Below are 19,192 nucleotides of genomic sequence, written 5' to 3'. Positions count from 1 at the left end.
GGATTCTGTTCCCCTCACTCCAAACACCATGGCTCTGTTCATAGCTCTACAGGGGTCTCCTTCACACTGGGGATTCTTCAGGAGTGCATTCTGCAAGAAGTGACAGGATATACAGCTGACAACAGTTTGCATGACCCTGGACACTTCAGGCCTGGTGTCCCATGCCATTTCCCCCTTTCAATAGCCACCTTCCCTTCCATCTATGACTTTGACACAGCTGCCCCCTCCCATGGATTACTGGGGTGCAAGTAGTCAAAGAAGACCCATTTACCACAATTCATTCAGCTTGAGCCCTAAACCCAGGTTGAGGTCTTTCTCTGGGTAGTTGTCAGACCAGTTCTGGGAGGTCCCAGGAACACCATTTTAAGGTCTGCATGTCCAAGCTGCTTCACTTGTTCCTGCCACTTCATGACACCCAAAACCGGGATCTGGCCTCAAGGAAAATAAACAAGCCAAACCAAGTCAGAGGCTGATCCTGTGTGACAGAGTGAGGGCAGGGGGAATCCCTGGTCCCTGTGACACTCCCTTGTTCCCTCCAACTGTCAGTTGTGATGGGACAAAGACACAGCTCCATGAGGCCACTTAGCGGCCCATGGAACACCCTTCATCTTATGGAGATATGGACTCAGACCAAACTGAGATTCATGGTTCCAATGCAGAAAAGAATTTCAGCCCTAGCCAGTATGATGCAAAGTTGGAGATTTTATTTTTTTTTATTTTTTTTAAAGATTTATTTATTTATTATATATACAACATTCTGCCTCCATGTATGCCCACATGCCAGAGGAGGGTACCAGATCTCAGATGGTTGTGAGCCACCATGTGGTTGCTGGGAATTGAACTCAGGACCTCTGGAAGAGCAGCCAGTGCTCTTAACCGCTGAGCCATCTCTCCAACCCCAAAGTTGGAGATTTTATTAAACATATTGTAAATAAGCTTTAAGCATGAGAGAAGTGCTCAAAATGACTTAACCAAGTGTGGATGTGTTTTCCACGGAAGAATGGGGGTGGGGGGAATAGTGGATGTGGGATCTTCAAGGAAGAGTCTCAACTGTCTTAGCATTAGCTACATAAAATACTTTTTTTGGGTGGCTCTCAAATTACATTTCAAAGGGTTGCTAAGAAACCTTTTCCTACCATCTCCAGACAAGCCTTGGATAGAATTATCATCTCATAATGTAAAACAAAAGCTACTAAAGTGTACAGGTTCAGTACACGTCCTTGCCCTGTAAATGGAGTTTCTGGTGAAATTCCTAAAAACATTGTAGGAATTACAATCCCGAGTGCTTGCGATTAAAGACGTGTGCCACCAGCACCTGGTTTGTACTGGCATTCTTGCTTATGCATGAAAAGAGGGTTCAACCAGGCTCCAGGGTCAGAAGTTCTATCCCTTTCTCGGGTCCCCGTAATTTTCAGTGTTCTCTTCTACCTCACAGACCAGCAAAGATCCTGAACCAAACGCCTTTAAATCCAGCACTCAGGAGACAGAGGCAGGCAGATCTCTATGAGTTCCCCAGGCCAGCCTGGTTCACAGAGTGAGTGCCAGGACAAGTTCCAAAGATACAAAGAGAAACCCTGTCTCAAAAAAAAAAAAACAAAACAAAACAAAAACCAAGGAAGATCCTGAACTTTAGAATAAGCAGACTTTAGAATCTGAGCAGTGGCGAAAGGACTCAGGCAGGGAAGTACTAGAACGCTGTAGAACTGCAGGACTACAAATAGCCCAAGCCCATTTAGTCCTGAGACCCTGGGAGGCCAGGAGGGACGTACCTGTGAGCACCTGTGAGCACAGCACTCCGAAAACTGCAGCAGAAAATGTGAGTTCAAGGTCAGCTTGGACTACCTGCTGAGTTTGGGCCAGGGTTGGGTGTTGGGTGGAAGAAGAAAGGTAAAGCCACAAAAGCAGCAGCTGTACAATAATCAGCATAAAGCTGTGCACCTGAGGAACGGTAAAGAGTAGTTCTGGAGTGATTGTTTTTCTCTGGGTCTCAGTGTGGGCTTGAGGTCAGGGCAGATGGTGTAGGCCAGGTTGGCATCAAACCCAAGCTGAGTCCCCATCCTTGGCCCCAACTTCTCTCAGCTTTTAAAGATAAAGTCAAAAAAGGCTGCTGGGGGTGGGCCACTGAGATGACAGAGGGCTGAACGGGGACTAGACTTAAAAGGTCAGGAAGAGAGGGTGGTGGTGGTGGCCTTTAATCACAGCACTCGGGAGGCAGAGGCAGGCAGATCTCTGTGAGTTCCAGGACAGCCAGGGCTACACAGAGAAACCATCTTGAAAAACAAAACAAACAAAAATAGGTCAGGAAGATTAGGGCGCTGCCAGCAAGGGTGTATAAAGTCCCAAACGTAGAATCGTGGTTCATGCTTGGTGGTATGAATGATATGCCAGATGGCAAAGAAGGGCCTTTGCTTTATAAAGACGTAGTCCCAACCTGTTCTAGGTATGATTTTCAAGCGGTGACCAGACCAGCGCAGAAAAGCCTAACATCCACCGTGGCTACTTGCTGGTTTCCTAGATGACAGTCGAAAGACACTGGCTCATCCTAAGCTATTTCCTTCTGCCTCCCAAATATCCTAAATTGTGACTGGATGCGAGCTGACTCAACCTAGATCTGCCAGAGGCACAAGGCCACTTCTGCTGGTCTCTAGACCGCAGCTATGGACACTGTACCCACGTCCACCTTGGATCGTAAAACTACACGGCGCTCACTCCCTGTTGCACAGTAGAAATCTATTTTAAGGAACAAGGGCCTCGATGTGTTTGTTGCCTAGTATGTCCTTAAACGCCTGAGCTCAATCGAACCTGATGCCTCGGCCTCCAGAAAAATAAAGAGTTTTAAGCTAATCTACATCAATCGGAATCTGAATTTGCGAAGGGATTAAGGGGCTCAGACAACGTCCCTTATAATGCCCAGGCTCTGCCTTTGCTGAGTCCACATAGAACAAGATCCATTTTAGCCCGTTCCCGCTGCGTTCCGCATGAGCGCAAGATTGGATGGAACCACCAAAAACCAAACGGCCACTACCCGCCTCGCTCAAAAAATGGTTGCAAGCACCGCTTCCTACTCTGCTGTGCATCCCAGGAAGTACCCGCTGGACCGCCGAATAGTCACCTCCACAAACGGAAATACCCGAGCTTAACCGAAGAAGACCGATCCCCAAACTCCGACGAGGAGCAACCTGGGGGCTGCAAGGGTTGCGCAGGCGCAGAACGCAACCGGGACAGGAAGAACCGAAGCAGGCAGGCGGCGGAAAGTGCCGAAGCGGCGGGGCGCCCGAGGCCGTTGCCGACCTCCGCATAGCAGCCGCGCCTGCCGCGGAAGCTGAGCCTCCACCGGTACCCTGCCACCGTCAGCGCGGCTGTCACCTCCTCCTTCCACCTCACCACAGCCTCCTCGCAAAGGGAACAAGTAGGCGGGAGAGCGGCGGACCCGGGAAGGCCGGCGTCCTCAGCTACAGCTGGGCCTCGCAAGACCTGAGCGGAAGGGGGGGCGGGAAGAAGGGCGCGGGGGCCGAAGCAGGGGCGGGGCCGAGGATCGCCGAGTCCTCCCGAGCGCTTCCGAACTCACCCGAGGCGCTAAGCCAGGCCAGGAGCCGGACTACGGAAGCCGAGGCGGGCCGTGTGGTGGGCGCGGAGCAGAGCGGCAGGCCGGACGGCGGCAGCGGAGGAGGCCGCGGCAGCGGGTCCGAGAAGCGGAAGAGGCGCAGGAGGCGGCGGGGGGGCCGGGTGGCCGGGGTCCCGGGCCCCGCGGCGGCTGCGGCGGCGGCGGCGGCAGGATGATCAAGCTGTTCTCGCTGAAGCAGCAGAAGAAGGAGGAGGAGTCGGCCGGCGGCACCAAGGGCAGCAGCAAGAAGGCGTCGGCGGCGCAGCTCCGGATCCAAAAGGGTAGGGGGGTCGGGACCCCGCGTTTGAAGTCAGGGACCAGGGTGTGAAAATGCAGCCTCTGAGGTGGGAGTATCGGAAGTCAGGGTTCGAGGGTTGAGGTGCGGAACGGGGGTGCGGTCACTAGGGAGGGTCAGCGATTGGGGCCGGGTTTGGGGCGTTGGGATACTAAGGCCTGGAGTGTTAGGTGCCCGGAATCTGTTAGGGGAAGGGGATAGTTTGGGAGTCAGACGGAAACTTTGCTTCACGGGCTATGAAGATAAGGTGAAGGTTGTGAACTGGAGATAATTAGGAAACGGTTTAATATATTATATTGAGGACTTGTAGCCCAGGACTCAGGGGTCGGGCAGAGCAGTTTTGAGTTGGAGGTGAAGGGGAGGGAGGAAAGGTGACTGAAAAATGGGAGTGAGGGTCAATTTAAGCTACCACGCTGGAAGTCTCAGGAGTCAAATGGAATAACCCGGAGAAGAGGAAGGACAGTGGAGGTTGGATGGTTGATGAGAAGAGATGATGTAGTGTTGGAAGGGTCAGTGGTCTTTGAGTTAGGATGCACAGGTACACAGTAGTCAGTGGAGAGCATGATTCGAGAGTCTCGGGTTTAGGTGCTCAGGGCTTCTTGGAAACCAGGGTTGTAGGAATAGAGAGGTTCTTGGGGACTGTGTTGTGTGAACTTGTGGTGGGGGATTTGGAGGGTAATAAGGGTTTTCCCTGTCCCAGTTACAACTGAAGATGCTTGTATGTGGGGTACTATGTATCCAGGAGAGTCCATGTAGAGACTGAAAAGTGGGGAGAGTGTATAGTACAGACTGAGATGTAAATAAAGCACACCACACAGATCCAGGAGGACTTGGGAGTTCTGACACCTGCCCAGACCTACCGCCTTTCTTTCACCTGTTTCCCTCTCTCTGCTGCCCAAACCCAGACATTAACGAGCTGAACCTGCCTAAGACTTGTGACATCAGCTTCTCAGACCCAGACGACCTCCTCAACTTCAAGCTGGTTATCTGTCCTGATGAGGTAAGAGTAAAATAAGCATGGCAGGATTCCCAAGAACAGACCAGGGGTAGCCCCATAGAGAATAGGGAACCCTAAGAGTAGGGTCTTAATTCATTCTCCCCTTCCTCTCCCAGGGCTTCTACAAGAGTGGGAAGTTTGTGTTCAGTTTTAAGGTGAGTCTCAAGTGGACAGAGGGGACTCTGTGGAGAAGCAGCAGCAGCTAAGGCATAGTCAGAACACACACCCGTCTCCTTTCTCTTTCTCTGGGGCCAGGTGGGACAAGGTTATCCTCATGATCCCCCCAAGGTGAAGTGTGAGACAATGGTTTATCATCCCAACATTGACCTCGAGGGCAACGTCTGCCTCAACATCCTCAGGTGATGGGCACTGCCTTGCCTCTCCCTCCCCAGGCCTGCCTTCCTTGCATCCTCTCAGCCTTTTGTCTCCTTTATGGTCTGTGTTTCTCTGTCTTTTCATTTCCAAGTTGCCTTCCTAACAGCGCGACCTGAGCTTTCTCCACGGCCTGCCCTGTTCCATCCCCTACCCCTTTCTCACCTCTCACTCTTCAGTGTTAGGAGCCTCCTGTGGGCCTGACCTGTTTGATACTAGCAGGGCCTGTGGCAGCCTCCCACTCACCAACCCATGATAACCTTGATGCTCTCTGCCCACAGAGAGGACTGGAAGCCAGTCCTTACGATAAACTCCATAATTTATGGCCTGCAGTATCTCTTCTTGGTGAGTAAGAGAGGCATTTGAGGCTGAGGGTTTGTTGGCCATCTATGTACCTCTCTTGCCTGTTAACTTCCGCTTGTGCTGGCCACAGGAGCCCAACCCCGAGGACCCACTGAACAAGGAGGCTGCCGAGGTCCTGCAGAACAACCGGCGGCTGTTTGAACAAAACGTGCAGCGCTCCATGAGAGGTGGTTACATCGGGTCCACCTACTTCGAGCGCTGCCTGAAATAGGGTTAGCAAATACCCATCCCTGCCAGGGTTACCAGCCCAGGCATCCCCTGCAAATATTTATTGGGGGCCCGGGTAGGGTGTGTGGGGGTAGCCTTGGCTCCTGCCTTGGCCTTGCCTCTCCTTCCTGTCACCTGCCCCTAGTTATTTTTTTTTAACCACCACGTGATTATGGTCGGCGCTGCCTCCTCCCGACCTGCTCAGCGATGGAAAATGAATTGGCTTGTTTAGCGCCCCCCCTCCCGCTGGGTGATGTCCAACACCCCACTCTTGACTGTGGGGTAAGTGGGCAATGGGCCTGGGTCGCTGGGCCCAAGCAACCCACCCCACCACCACTGGAGGTCCCACCAGGCTATTAAAGGGGAATGTTACTGCATGGCCTCTGCCTCTTCCTTCTGTGGGTTGGGAGGGACAAGTGAGGTCCTCCGGCGTCTGTGATGAAGTGTGTGGCAACTGTGTCCTTGGGTTGAGTGGGACCACTCACTGGGATGAGGAGCAAGCAATGGAAGAATCGGCTAATTTCGGTTCCTGGCATTTACACCAACATAAAAAAGCTACAAATCATCTCCAGGCTTGCCCCTTTATGCCATGTGAGGGCCCGCCGATCTGGCTCCTGCCAGTTTTCGCACTTGCTATGATTCCCTGAATGAACTGCCCAAAGAAGGGTGGAGTATGGCTCTTCCAGAATGAATAGGCCAAAGGTGCCTTCGTGCTGCATTCCTGCTCGGGGCCTGCAAGGGTTATTAGGGTGGGACTTGTGAGTTCCGCAGAGGTGTGGGTCATTTTGCGCATGCGCCCGTTTTCTGGTTGTGCGCGTGCGTCCTGCCACTTCCCAGCATTCCGGGAGAGGGTGGGGCCTGTGACGTCAGGCCGTTTAATCTGGAAACGGCGGCGACGGCAGAAGCTACCGAACCGAGGGGCTGTCGTTGGTGGAGACACAAGGCTTTGCAGAGTAAGGGGCGTGACCCGGAAGCGGAAGCCCATCGCGCTCTCGGCTCCGGTGAGTGGCCCCTGCTGGGCCGCAGTCCCGGTTGGGCGGCAGCGTAGGACTTCTCGGCTGGGGTATCGGATGTCGCGCAGTCTGCCCGACCCTGCCCTCGTCAACGAGGTCCCCACCTCTGCCTGCCCTCGGTATGCAGGCTCCTCTACATCCCCAAGACCTGCCCTCCGTGTCTCTGTCACGTCCTGGGTGTAGAATGCCACTTCTACCCCGGGGAGGCAGGATCCCTCATCATTCAAATCCATTGCCCCACCTTAGGGCCCAACTTCCACCTTATGTTTCAGAACCTACCCCATCCTGTTCTCCCTTGTTGAGGGGCCCCCACAACCATCCTCTCCTGACTAAACTTAAACACCTCAGCGTCACTCACGTCTGGGTCCCTGGAATACTCCTGAACCACACCCTTAATTCTGCCCTACTGTCTAAAAGCAGGGCGGGCGGAGGGGGTGCGCCTGAGCCAAAGAAGTGGATAACTTTAGTTCTGGCCGTTCTCACTTCTAGTCCAAATTCTTTTTGACTACTCATGTATACCCCCAGTTCCCAGGTCCTAACCACTTACAGGACCCTACTTCTGTCTTTTGCCTGGGCCCCGCATCCTACAGCTAGGTCTGAAGTCTGACCCAGTCATACTGGTGGAGTCCTACCACTATGGACCTGTTGTTTGGGCGCCGGAAGACGCCAGAGGAGCTCCTTCGTCAAAACCAGAGGGCCCTGAACCGAGCCATGAGGGAGCTGGACAGGGAGCGGCAGAAGCTAGAAACCCAGGAAAAGAAAATCATTGCGGATATCAAAAAGATGGCAAAGCAAGGCCAGATGGTAAGTGCCAAGTGGTCAAGGGCTGCGACAAGGCAAGACGCCATCTCAGCCACTAGTGTAAGTGGAAGAAGTTGAGTGAAGGGTAGAACAGGAGTTCCCTAGTTTGGGCTGTCTGGGAAGACTTCTTAATAGAAGTGCAATGAGTGAGCCTGCAGAGAAGCTAGCCTAAGAAGTGCATGCATCAAGCAGACAACAAATGGTAGCCATAGCAAACGGGGAGAGCACAATACCTGAGTGGCTGTGAGCCAAACAGAATAGGAGGCTGTAGTGTGAGCCAGGATGAAGGATTGAGTTAATGTGCCTTATCAAAAAGGCCAGTGAGAGCCAGGTAGTGTGGCACACATCTTTAATCCCAGCGTTTGGGAGACAGAGGCGTGAGATCTGAGTTCAAGGGCAGCCTAGTCTACAAAGTGAGTTCCAGGACAGCTAGGACTTACACAGAGAAACCCTGACGCAAAAAAATAAAATTTCAAAACAAATGACCAGTGAGGATGGGAGGTGGGCTGGTATAAACAGTTGGTTAGAGGTACCATTTCCTTGAGTGTTCCAGCAACATTAACATTTAAGTAAGGAATGAAAGCTGGACCTTGGATAGGTTCGCATGTGGTTCTAGAAACAGTCTGAGGCATACATAGGCTCTGTGACACAGAAGAGTTAAGTATTTTGTTTTCTTCAGTGCCAGGGCTTAGACTCCAGAATATTGTGCATGTCAGGCAAGGCTCTCTACCAGAGCCCCTTGCCCAGGGCAGATTTTGGTCTAGTCTAGGAGTCAAAACTGAGAAGAGTTATGTAAGTCTAAGAAGTGACTCTGAGCATAGAAGGGAACAGGGATAAGGACTGAGCCTAGACCTGCTGTCTTCCTGCACTTAAGGACCAGATTACAGAGATGCCTGAATAAGTGTATGTAGTGGCCCATGTCCCAGCATTAGGGAAGCAGAGACAGAACTGCCAGTAGGCTACTCTGAGCTACTATATACATGGCTGGAGTGATATCCCTGAGAGGAAGGTGAGATTTTTGAAGAAGTGATCACTCAGGTTAATTTCCATTAGTCTTCTTAAAGCGTAACCTCACAGCTTCATAATTTTTTCTCTTATCCACTCTGAAGGACGCTGTTCGAATCATGGCAAAAGACCTAGTGCGAACCCGGCGATATGTACGCAAGTTTGTGTTGATGCGGGCCAACATCCAGGCTGTGTCCCTCAAGATACAGACTCTAAAATCCAACAACTCAATGGCACAAGCCATGAAGGGTGTTACTAAGGCCATGGGCACCATGAACAGACAGGTTTGTCCCTCTCAATCTACTTTCTCATCCCCATTGACCTGCAGGCAGCTTACCCTCCCTATTCTTCCAGCTGAAATTACCCCAGATTCAGAAGATCATGATGGAGTTTGAACGGCAGGCAGAGATCATGGACATGAAGGAAGAGATGATGAATGATGCCATCGATGATGCCATGGGTGATGAGGAAGATGAAGAGGAGAGGTATGGAAAGTTAACAGGAAGGCAGGGATGTTTTCCAGGTCTCTTACCATTCATAGCCCTCATGAGTTATCCTTCTTTCCTAGTGATGCTGTTGTGTCCCAGGTCCTGGATGAGCTAGGACTGAGCCTCACAGATGAGCTATCAAGTGAGTGTTCCAAACCCTTTTCCCCACCCAAAGCTCAGCCACAGCCCTTGACCCTCAATTCTCTCTGCAGACCTCCCCTCCACTGGTGGCTCACTCAGTGTGGCTGCTGGTGGGAAGAAAGCAGAGGCCACAGCCTCAGCCCTGGCTGATGCTGATGCAGACCTGGAAGAGAGGCTCAAGAACCTTCGCAGGGACTGAACAATTCTCCAAATGACGGACTCTACGCTCAGGGTCTTTACCCTGTGCCCCTCTGAAATAAAATAAATTTGGACATAATTTCCCAAGGCTGTTTGAGATTCCCCATATAAAAAAACATGTAAGAGATGGCAGTGGCAGCTCATGCCTTTAATCCCAGCACTCAGGAGGCAGAGGCAGACAGATCTCCAAGTTCAAGACCAGCCTGGTCTACAGAGTTGCAGTACAGACTACAAAGCCCAACCATAAGTGGGTGGGTAGGTAGCATCCTGGTAATGCAAACTTCCATCTACCGACCCAACAAGGTTTGACCCATAGCTTAATACTAAATTATAACATGCCAATAGATATAGTGACTGTCAGCCCAATTGGGGTCAGAATGGGGCTCAACTGGCAATTGTCAAACCAGGGGTCAATGACAAACTGTGTCAGGATACTAAGCAAGAAGCAACAAATTCCTGCCGGGTGTGAATAATGCAAACACTCAAGAGGCAGGCAGGTCTTGGGTTAAAGGCCAGCCTGGCTTTAGAGTTCCAGGAAAGCCAAACCCTGTAGGTAGGGGGCAAAAAGTAAACAACCCACTTATAGTACCAATAGTACAAACTGGTAGCTGAGTAGCTTCAGGTCCAGATTTCCTATCTGGTCACTGGGAGGCACATGGTAGCCTGAGACCTCAACCCAAGACTCATTAGAGATAGTGTACCAGTACTTCACTCTGTCAGAGAAGGTCCCCTGGGGAAGTTAAGTTTGATACGGTGGAATGTAGGCAGGAGAGTCCCCAAAACAACTTGAGGCGTAAGCGACTCGGTGAAGTTTTTATTAAATCCACAGAAGTAAAAACCATTTTGTGAAGAGGGACTGGAGGACAGGGCCACCAAGAGCAGGAGTCAGGCCACCAAAGGAGGAGAGGGTATGGGGTAAAAGGACAGAGACCAGAGCTTGACCGGGCTGACCACAAGAGCTCCAGCTTCAGGGACCATCACCAGGGCCACCGGACAGCTCCTGAGAACTTAGGCTAGCACTGGGAAGGTTCAACGGTGGTGGTTCTACCAGCACAGCAGAAAACTTGGTGTCACCAAAGGCATCATTCATGCGCGTCTCAAAGAAGCGCTGCAGGCCGATGATGGACTGCACATCCGCCTTGTCCTGGACCGATTTAAGAGTACAACAGTGAGTAGGTCCTGGCTTTTTCCTCCCCCATCCCCACCCTCCAGCGTTCATTCTGCAGGCTCACCTCAGTCAGCTTGTTGAACTGCTTGAACATGCGGCCCACATCTTGGGCAAACTCCTGGGGAGAACTATAAGGGGGTGACAGCTTCTCTTGAAGGCGAGCACGTATCAGGGTCAAGTCTAGGGTACCACCAGGCTGCTCCTGCAGGGAGACACAACATTGGCATGAGGGGATACACCACCACTTCTTGACATCCCCAACCTCTCCTACGTTCTGGAACTCACCATGGAGAATGTAGAATCAGTAGCCAGCTGGTGCAAGGGGCGGCAGGGTTCATGGCAGAACAGGGCCAGAAGGACGCGCTCACATTTCTAGACAGCACAAGAGATGGCAGTTAAAGGATGGAGGGGGCTTCAGCCACTGGGCCACCCAACATCTAAGCATTCAGCCCTTACCCGCTGGTTGACTGGTGAGAGCTTAGCAACCACACCAGTGTTATCTGATCCATCCAGGCTAAGGCTTCCATCTTCCTCCTTTAGGTCAGGGATCACGTGGCAGAGTGAGCAACTCCACTCTTCCCTAGGGAGAAGAGTAGATGTGAATGATGACAAACACTCAGCTCTCCGTGATCTATCTTGACCCAGCCCAGCCTCACACATACCCTGGAACATCCTGCAGGGCAGGGAGGTGGCAATCCAGGTGGAAGCAAAACTCGCACTGGTTGCACATGATCAGGTCACCTGGCTTCTGGCAGACGCGGCAGATAGTGGCACTGTCATCCAGGATACCTGGTCCCCCTACTGGGACTGAGGTACCCTCAGGAGCCACCACTTCCAGGCCTGAGCTAGTACTGCCACTCGGTGAAGCCAGGCGTGGTCCCTCAGTCCCAGGGCCTTCAGCCAGAGTCATCAACACAGGCTTGGTCTCAGGACCCTCAGTGGCAATAGGTGGGGCTCCAATAGCAGCTTCTGTCTCTTCTTCCTGTAAGACAGTTGAAGTGCTGTTACCAAATCTGCGCTAAGAGGTGTCAGCTAAGAGGTGTCACCGTCCTGTGATGGAAGACAGGCTCACCTTGACAATGGCCATGCCAGGCAGGGGTAGGGCACCAGGAGCTCCTGGGGGAACAGTCCCAGCCTGACCAGCTGCTGCTGCTGCAGCACCACGCTCAATAACAATCAGATTGTAATCCTCAGTGGTGTTTCCAGGAAAGACCTTGAAGACTGGTGGCTGGCTATCAGCAGTGAGATCCAGATCCAGGCGTTCAAGGCTCACACGTGGCACCTTCCGCATGAGGCCACTTACCTCTCCTCCCTCACCAGAGCGGGACCTGTTAAGAACACATTGTCATGAGATCCTATGCATCCCTACCACACCAGTACTATACCCACCTACTCCAATGGGTTGCCATACTCACCGCTTCATGCCTGACACATGCGGCTCTGCACTTGAGTATGGATCATCTGCCCAGAAGATAAAGAGTTGGCAGAATAGACAAACAGGGTACTCCCCAAGCCCTTCCAACTAACTCCCCAGGCAAAACTACTTACCTGACCCAAAGCCATAGCCCTCCTGTACCTCCATGGGCTAGACACAGAACAATGAATGTGTGATCAGTGGTTAGGTATGCCATGGCACCCTATGGCCCTCACCCCTTTCCTGGCTCCTCTCCCCAGCTCACCTGGTTGCTGCCAGAGCCTTGCTTGCTTAGGGGCCCTGGAGCTCTTGGAGGAGCCATGGGTCCAGGACCTGTGGAGTTTGTACCAGGACGCTCAGCCACAATCTTGCCTGAAAGAGAAAGAATCCTCAGTAGGTGCAGTACTGCCTAGGATGCTCCCAGGTCAAGCAAGACAAACAACGTACCAAAAGCCTCGGCACTCTTGGTCCAAGCATTGAGATCCCACTGAAACTTCATTTCACCATGAGGCTCCACAGGATCCACAATCATTTTGAGAGCACGATGCAGTTGAAAATAGATCTAATGGGGCAAAAGGTAGCACATGAGCCCACTTGCAATTTATAGGGTCCCAAAGGTACTGAAGGGGCCACCTAAACACCACTACACACCAGCTTCTTAGAAAGCAAGAGGGCTGTATTGTTATCACTTTCCAAAGCCCAAGAGGCAAATCGCAAAATGTGTTCCTGATGCTTCTGGATTTTGGTCATGGTCCAGTGCTGGCGCTCCAGACGCTCCTGTTGCCCCTCTGTCACTTTCTGCAAGTCCAAAAGAACAGTTGTCAGCTAAAAGCAAAACAATGAGTACTAGGCTCATTCTCTACACTCTGGATGGTGTCATGTCAGCAGGATAAGGCTTACCTGGGCATCATTAACCAGTACTCGGCCCCGCTTATTCAGCTCCTTCATGATCTGCAGAATGGCCATCTTGACATCAACCTGCACACGCTTCTGCACATCAGATACCTGGCGGATCCTAATAGACAAGACAAGTTAAGCCAGGAAACCTTGCCCTGGGAACCCAATAGCCTTGGCACCCACACTTACGAGCTGCGAACCTCCTTGGTGTTTTTCTGCAGTGTGGCATGCTTGTCCCCAAGCCGTTTCACCAGAGAAGCCAACAGTTTACGCTGGTTCCTCACTGCATCTTCCAAAAACTGGTACCTGAAACCACAAAAAAAGTGAGCCTGCATGCTCAACTTGGAAATGATGGCATCCACCTACCCAGTATGACTTGAAACTCACTGATGGTCCTTGTGAGCATTGAGCTGGCAGTCCCGGCAGGTCAGAGTGTCACAGCTCTCACAAAACAGCACAAGGGGTTCATGCTTGTGCACACTACAATAGACTGTGCGTTCACCATCTCGAGTCTTAGCAGGCCCTGGAAAATAGGAAGAAAATCATGCCCTTGGCCATCTAAAACTTAAGCAGCAGCAGACAAAAGCGTTGTGACCATTTATTTCTAGTTCCATCCTATAACCTAGGCCCACCTATTAAACCTAGATCAACAACAGAACATTTTGCTCCCAGATGATCACACTATCCATCATAATGGATTACAAGCTTGTGAAGAAACTTCTTACTATTTCCTGCTCATCTTTCTGCCTGCCAACAAATCATGCCTAACCCTAACCCTATAGGGTGCTGAGGGTTTGGGTTAATGATGCATAGACACCAAAACACTAGTATAGTAACTCCTCATTGTTAAAAATCTAATTACATTATCTGCACCCAGGAAAGATGACCACAAATTCAAAGGCAACTTGAGCTACATAAATTGAATTCAAAGCCAGACTTGTCTTTATGTGAGACTCATCTTGAAAAGAGGCTAGACATAAGCCAGGAAGCAAAGGCAGACAGATCTGATTTTGACACCAACCTGATTAACTGGTCAGCCAGAACTACATACTGAACTATCTCTCCTCAAAAAGGTCTTTAATCTCCCAGCACTCGGGAGGCAGAGACAGGCGGGTCTCTGTGAGTTCGAGGCCAGCCTGGTCTACAAGAGCTAGTTCCAGGACAGGAACCAAAAAGCTACGGAGAAATGAAGAAACCCTGTCTCGAAAATTCAAAAAAAAAAAAAAAAAGAGGTCTTTAATCCCAGCATTTGGGAGGCATTGGTAAGCAAGGTATCTGTAAATGTGAAGGTCAGTCTGGTCTAGGTAGTGATTTAAAAGATAGGAAGGGCTATACTGAAACCTTAGCTCAAAATACAAAGAGCTGGGTGTGGCAACACACTTTAATCCTAGCACTGGGGAAGCAGAATGAAGGCCTGGTCTACAGGGTGAGTTAAAGCTAGGCGTAGCAACACACTCTGTTAATTCTAGCACCTGGGAGATAAAGGCATCTGAGTTGAGGCCAGTCAGTTCTACCAAGTTCCAGGGTAGATAGGGCTGTTAAAAGAAAAACCATCTCAAAAAAAAATCATAAAGGGTGGAGAGATTAAGCATACTGGCAAGAGCCTATTTTAATCAAGTACTTTGGAGCTATGGAAGGAACATCAAGAGTCTCACAAAAACAGAAGTAACAGATTTATATTATTAGTCCCTTTACTCCCCAATTCAGGCTGTACTAACCAAGTCCAAAATATGTACTAGTAGAACACAAGCCAGTAAAGTCAGGCCTTGGCTTTCTTAATGTCACTACCCACTGCTGTAGCCCTGATCTGTCCTGAAAGGGTTATTAAGTAGAACCTGCAGATCCCTATCTAAATCCCTTCTGGCTTCTCATGTCCACTAACTTCCACTACCACCATCACAATGCCCTCTGGGGTGAGAGGAACTAACACACCAAAAAGCTTCTCCTAAGGAATCTAGACCAAGCCCATAAAACAAGATCTATTCCATACCCAAGTCATCATACACCATAAAATCCTAGATGTCTGATCATCAGTCTTAAGGGAAGATGCTTAAGGCTCACTGCTAAATCATGCCAAGACTCACCCTCAACTGATGACCCAAAAGCCTTACCAACCTGTCAAGAAACCCTTCCTTACAGAGCCCTTACTTTCCGAGCAGTCTAAAGTCAAGTGCCAGAGACCATCCAAATCCAGAGTCACTTCCATTTTGCTGTCACTAGGTACTTATGCTGTCTACCAGAAACCACTTGCTCTCTCCCAAGTCTTCCAAGACAATCTTGGCTCAATCCAATTCTTTGTATTGACTGCAACTCCCACACATATGTGGTGCTCGCCTTTAATCCCAGGACTCTGGAGGCAGAGAGCAGGCTATCTCAAGAAGTTCAAGGCCAGCCTGGTGTACAGAGTGAGTTCCAGGCCAGCCAAGGACACAGAGAACAATCTTGAAAATCCAAAGGGGGAGGGGGCTACACACATTCCCCTAAAGTATGCACTCCTGAAACCAGTAATTTTTTGAGTTCCCTGTCAAGTCCCTGGAAACCCAGTTATCCAGTGAGCAGGAATTTTAGGCAAATAAAAGACGTAAGGGGGCAGCTCCAACAGCCTCCAAATTTTCACATACCTGTGGAGCGCACAGTGTGGTCCTTAGTGTACTTCACCCGCTGGTGGGCTTCCACACAGGTCTCACACAGTGGCTCAGAGCACTCCACACAATAGCTAGTGGCTGGAGCATTATCTTCACAGCTAGTGCAGCACTATAAAAGAACAGAGGGCTAGAACAGGCAGAACCACCCAGCAGACCCGCATTTACATCCAGAAAATGCAACCTAAAATTCATAGAATGCATTGCCCTCCCATAAACTGAGACTGCATCCTGAACCAGCGAAGGAAGCTAGTGATAAGGCTCCGGAAAAGAACATGACCCCCTTCTCTCCCCCAGAACACACCTGGTTAGCATCCTGTGAATCAGAAGAAGCTTTGCTGCCACTATCACGCATAAAATAATTCTCCACGATGTCTTTGGAGTAGCACTGCTGCTTGCACACTGGACAATCCACCACTGCTGAGACAAAAATGTGTAAAAGACTGGACTCTCGCCAGGCGGTGGTGGCACACGCCTTTAATCCCAGCACTCGGGAGGCAGAGGCAGGCGGATCTCTGTGAGTTCGAGACCAGCCTGGTCTACAAGAGCTAGTTCCAGGACAGGCTCCAAAACCACAGAGAAACCGTGACTCGAAAAACCAAAAAAAAAAAAAAAAAGACTGGACTCTCACCTAAGTTATGCCTCCCACTCAAAGGCTAAACCACAAACATTCTCCTTCCTTGATGTTATTTCTGCATCTCCTATCATTCTGTATCTATCTCATGTCCAGACCAAGCTACACGCATCGCACAGAGGCCAAGAGTCCGTTCCCCAGTAAATCACCAAGCCTGACCCTACCCAGGCCCCCCAAACTCTCGCACAGGCGCAGTCCCGAGCACAGGCTGCGAGGAGGGGGAGGGGCACCTGGCCACCCAGCACTCACTAGCGCCGTCGCCCGCTGCGCCGCCATCCCCCGAATTATTCGCTGCGGCTGGTGCGGAGGGACCCAAGCAGGCACTACAGGCCGAATGCAGGCAGGGCAGCAGTCGAGGCTCCCGCTCAGGCCGCAGACGTTCCCGACACACGCCGCAATGCTCCAGAAGCTCCTGCGCCTCGCCACCGCCCCCCGCGGGCGACGACGCGGATGCAGAGGCCGCGGCGGCTGAAGAGGCGGCAGGGCGCTTCTCACCGCCCGCCGGGCCCTCGCTCGAGCCCGGGCTGCCAGAGGCCGCCGAGGCCGTCGCGGCGGCAGAGGCCGCCGCAGCCGCAGCCGCAGCCGAGGCCGCCATTCACACGCCGCCGGGGGGTGGGGGGGCCGCCCAGGGGAGGAGGGGCACGGAGCCCGCTGCGCAGGCGCAAGAGCGCTCGCCGCCAACGGCCAGGCAGCCGCTGCTGCCGCGAGGCCGAGCGCCGCCACGCGTCTCCTGGGCCGACGCCCGCCGCGCCCCGGGCGCAGCCGCGATGCGGCCGAACCGCTGGCTACTGGCCTCTCTGCAGACGACGGCGCCACCCGCGCCGCCTCCTCCTTTGCTGCTGAGACGCGCGCCGCAAGACTTGCTAACAACCGCCCGAACGCGCGCCGCTCGCAGAAAGAGACGCGGCCTGGAGGCGGGACAGAAATATCTGGCGCCGACGACGCTGCGCACGCGCGTTGAGCACCGCAACCCGGGGGCGGGGCGCAGGCAGATTACGCACGCGCCAGTACCCTCCCTTCTACTCGCGGCCGGCCTTCCAGGGCCTATTTAGCGAGTCCGCGGGTGCGGGATTCACCAGCAGAGTGCGTGCGCGGCGCCTCCCGGGACCAGGCACGGTGCACTAAGGCTGACCCCAGTGTGCTCCAGCGTGCGAGTCGTGCAAAGCTGCACCGTAGGCCCGCCTCCTCAGCAGGCGTGGCGACGTCTGCAGCCTCAACCTGTCCTATAGTCGGGGAAGAGAGGCGGGACAATAGGGAGGGGGCGGGGCTACGGTGGAGCAAAGAGACTGAGCCCAGGTGGAGGGGGCGCGGGGTCTTTAGCAGGAAGTTCCCGCCGGAACGCGGAGGCGGTCTTAACCCAAACTTTTTTATTGTTAAACTCGGGAAGCACAAAGTTGCCCAAGGTTTCAAACCGTAGATCACAGAGAGCTATTGAGAAGCCACTCTTGTCCCTCGATAGCCCCTTCTTGTATTAGCCATCTGCTAGCCTGATTTTGATGGCGTTTATTTGGAGGTGGGCAAACTGAACGTTTAATGTAGAGGAATAAAAGCTGAATCAGATTGGTGAATCTTATCTGAGGGGAAGAACAGGACCTGGAATCAGGACCTGCCTGAGGAGAGGAGCGGGATCTACGATAAAGAATCTATTCTGAGGAAGAGGATAGCAAGATCACGTGGCTAGAATTTCAGAAACAGGATTAGCATGAAAAGGGCAATCTGTCCCCCTTCCTATTCCACTCCCTGCTGAGGGTGAATGCCTCTGCTGCCTGGCAGTGCCATGAGGACCCTCGGGCTCTAGTCTGGGGTGGACTACCACTCTAGTAGCTCCAGGGTTCGCAACAGCTGGAGGCCGCATCTTCGCGCGGGACCAGGTGTTGCCCACGTGGAAGCGAAGAGGCGAGGAGTGTCCCGCCATTGTCCCGGGTGGCCTTTGTTCCCAATCGGGCTGGGGGCCCAGGGCTTTGTCCCCGCCCCAGCCTTTGTTCCTCCGCAGTTCAGCGTTCACCAGTCGGCGGGCCACGCCCCCACCAGACCCAGCCGCTGGACTCTCACTTCCTACCTCTGAAAATAAGGGCATTATCTGGAAGATGAAGAAGCAAGCAAGTGTAAAAATATTTGCGGAGTATTTCACAGCTCCACCCATAGCTGTTCTCCAGAATGACCAAGATAGGGAGCCTGTGAACCAAGTCTAACTAGACCACTGGAGCAGACATTAGGGTACCAGACACAAGTTCAAAACTGGTTTTGGTATTTGGTTTTTTTGTTTGTTTGTTTGTTTGGGTTTCTTTTCTTTCTTTATTGGTTTTTCGAGACAGGGTTTCTCTGTAACTTTGGAGCCTGTCCTGGAACTAGCTCTTGTAGACAAGGGTGGCCTCGAACTCACAGAGATCCACATGCCTCTGCCTCCCGAGTGCTGGGATTAAAGGCATGCGCCATCAACGCCCGGCTAAAACTGGGGGTTTTAATGAGTGGCAGAACACTTACCTGCCTATCCTGTTGTACGAAGCCCTAGGTTCCATCCCCAGTGTTTAGAACCAGGGCTAGGGATGGGGGAGAATGGTGATGGAGGCCAGGAGATGGCTCAGCGAACAGACACACTTGCCACCAAGTCTGACCACATGAATTTAATCATTAATCACTAAGTCCCACAAAGTGGAAGGAAAGAACCAACTTCCTCACTATGAGACGCAATTTGTGCGCACACATGCTCACATTCAACATACACACACACACACACCAATAACAAAAGCAATTGGAATTTTTTTTCTGTCTTTCTTTCTTTCTTTCTTTTTTTTTTTTTTTTTGGTTTTTCGAGACAGGGTTTCTCTGTAACTTTGGAACCTGTCCTGGCACTAGCTCTTGTAGACCAGGCTGGCCTAGAACTCACAGAGATCCGCCTGCCTCTGCCTCCCGAGTGCTGGGATTAAAGGAGTGCGCCACCACTGCCTGGAAT

At 51.9% G+C, this 19,192-nt stretch overlaps 3 protein-coding genes across 4 annotated transcripts; 2 read left to right on the top strand and 1 right to left on the bottom strand.

The window, feature by feature from the left end:
* Nucleotides 1-3,211: 3,211 nt before the first annotated feature.
* Ube2m (ubiquitin conjugating enzyme E2 M) lies at nucleotides 3,212-6,215 on the top strand. Its single transcript, XM_041653791.1, has 6 exons — nucleotides 3,212-3,885; nucleotides 4,805-4,899; nucleotides 5,013-5,051; nucleotides 5,152-5,255; nucleotides 5,550-5,613; nucleotides 5,702-6,215. Exons 1-6 carry the CDS (start codon nucleotides 3,777-3,779, stop codon nucleotides 5,840-5,842), a joined length of 552 nt encoding a protein of 183 aa, XP_041509725.1. The 5' UTR covers nucleotides 3,212-3,776; the 3' UTR covers nucleotides 5,843-6,215.
* Nucleotides 6,216-6,681: 466 nt separating this feature from the next.
* Chmp2a (charged multivesicular body protein 2A) lies at nucleotides 6,682-9,563 on the top strand. Of its 2 annotated transcripts, none has more exons than XM_041653788.1 (6): nucleotides 6,682-6,839; nucleotides 7,442-7,655; nucleotides 8,762-8,941; nucleotides 9,012-9,142; nucleotides 9,226-9,287; nucleotides 9,358-9,563. In XM_041653788.1, exons 2-6 carry the CDS (start codon nucleotides 7,488-7,490, stop codon nucleotides 9,483-9,485), a joined length of 669 nt encoding a protein of 222 aa, XP_041509722.1. In that variant the 5' UTR covers nucleotides 6,682-6,839; nucleotides 7,442-7,487; the 3' UTR covers nucleotides 9,486-9,563. The 2 variants fall into 2 exon arrangements, with proteins under 2 accessions (XP_041509722.1, XP_041509723.1); XM_041653789.1 differs by having other exon boundaries at nucleotides 6,834-6,970.
* A 720-nt stretch (nucleotides 9,564-10,283) lies between these two features.
* On the bottom strand, nucleotides 10,284-17,325 carry Trim28 (tripartite motif containing 28). The gene is made up of 17 exons (XM_041653753.1): nucleotides 16,489-17,325; nucleotides 15,910-16,022; nucleotides 15,585-15,717; nucleotides 13,351-13,486; nucleotides 13,153-13,269; nucleotides 12,967-13,081; nucleotides 12,718-12,864; nucleotides 12,514-12,628; nucleotides 12,332-12,438; nucleotides 12,201-12,237; nucleotides 12,068-12,113; nucleotides 11,725-11,980; nucleotides 11,315-11,634; nucleotides 11,109-11,232; nucleotides 10,938-11,024; nucleotides 10,717-10,854; nucleotides 10,284-10,628 (listed from the first exon to the last, which is right to left on the bottom strand). Exons 1-17 carry the CDS (start codon nucleotides 16,832-16,834, stop codon nucleotides 10,452-10,454), a joined length of 2,514 nt encoding a protein of 837 aa, XP_041509687.1. The 5' UTR covers nucleotides 16,835-17,325; the 3' UTR covers nucleotides 10,284-10,451.
* Between the last annotated feature and the right edge of the window lie 1,867 nt (nucleotides 17,326-19,192).

Source organism: Microtus oregoni, unplaced genomic scaffold (assembly GCF_018167655.1).
Source record: "Microtus oregoni isolate MIOR12 unplaced genomic scaffold, Mior012 000006F_ref0000085, whole genome shotgun sequence".
In the NCBI taxonomy this organism is placed as follows: domain Eukaryota; kingdom Metazoa; phylum Chordata; class Mammalia; order Rodentia; family Cricetidae; genus Microtus; species Microtus oregoni.
The sequence above is the reverse complement of the archived record's forward strand: the minus strand, read 5'-3'. Positions and strand labels throughout refer to the sequence as shown.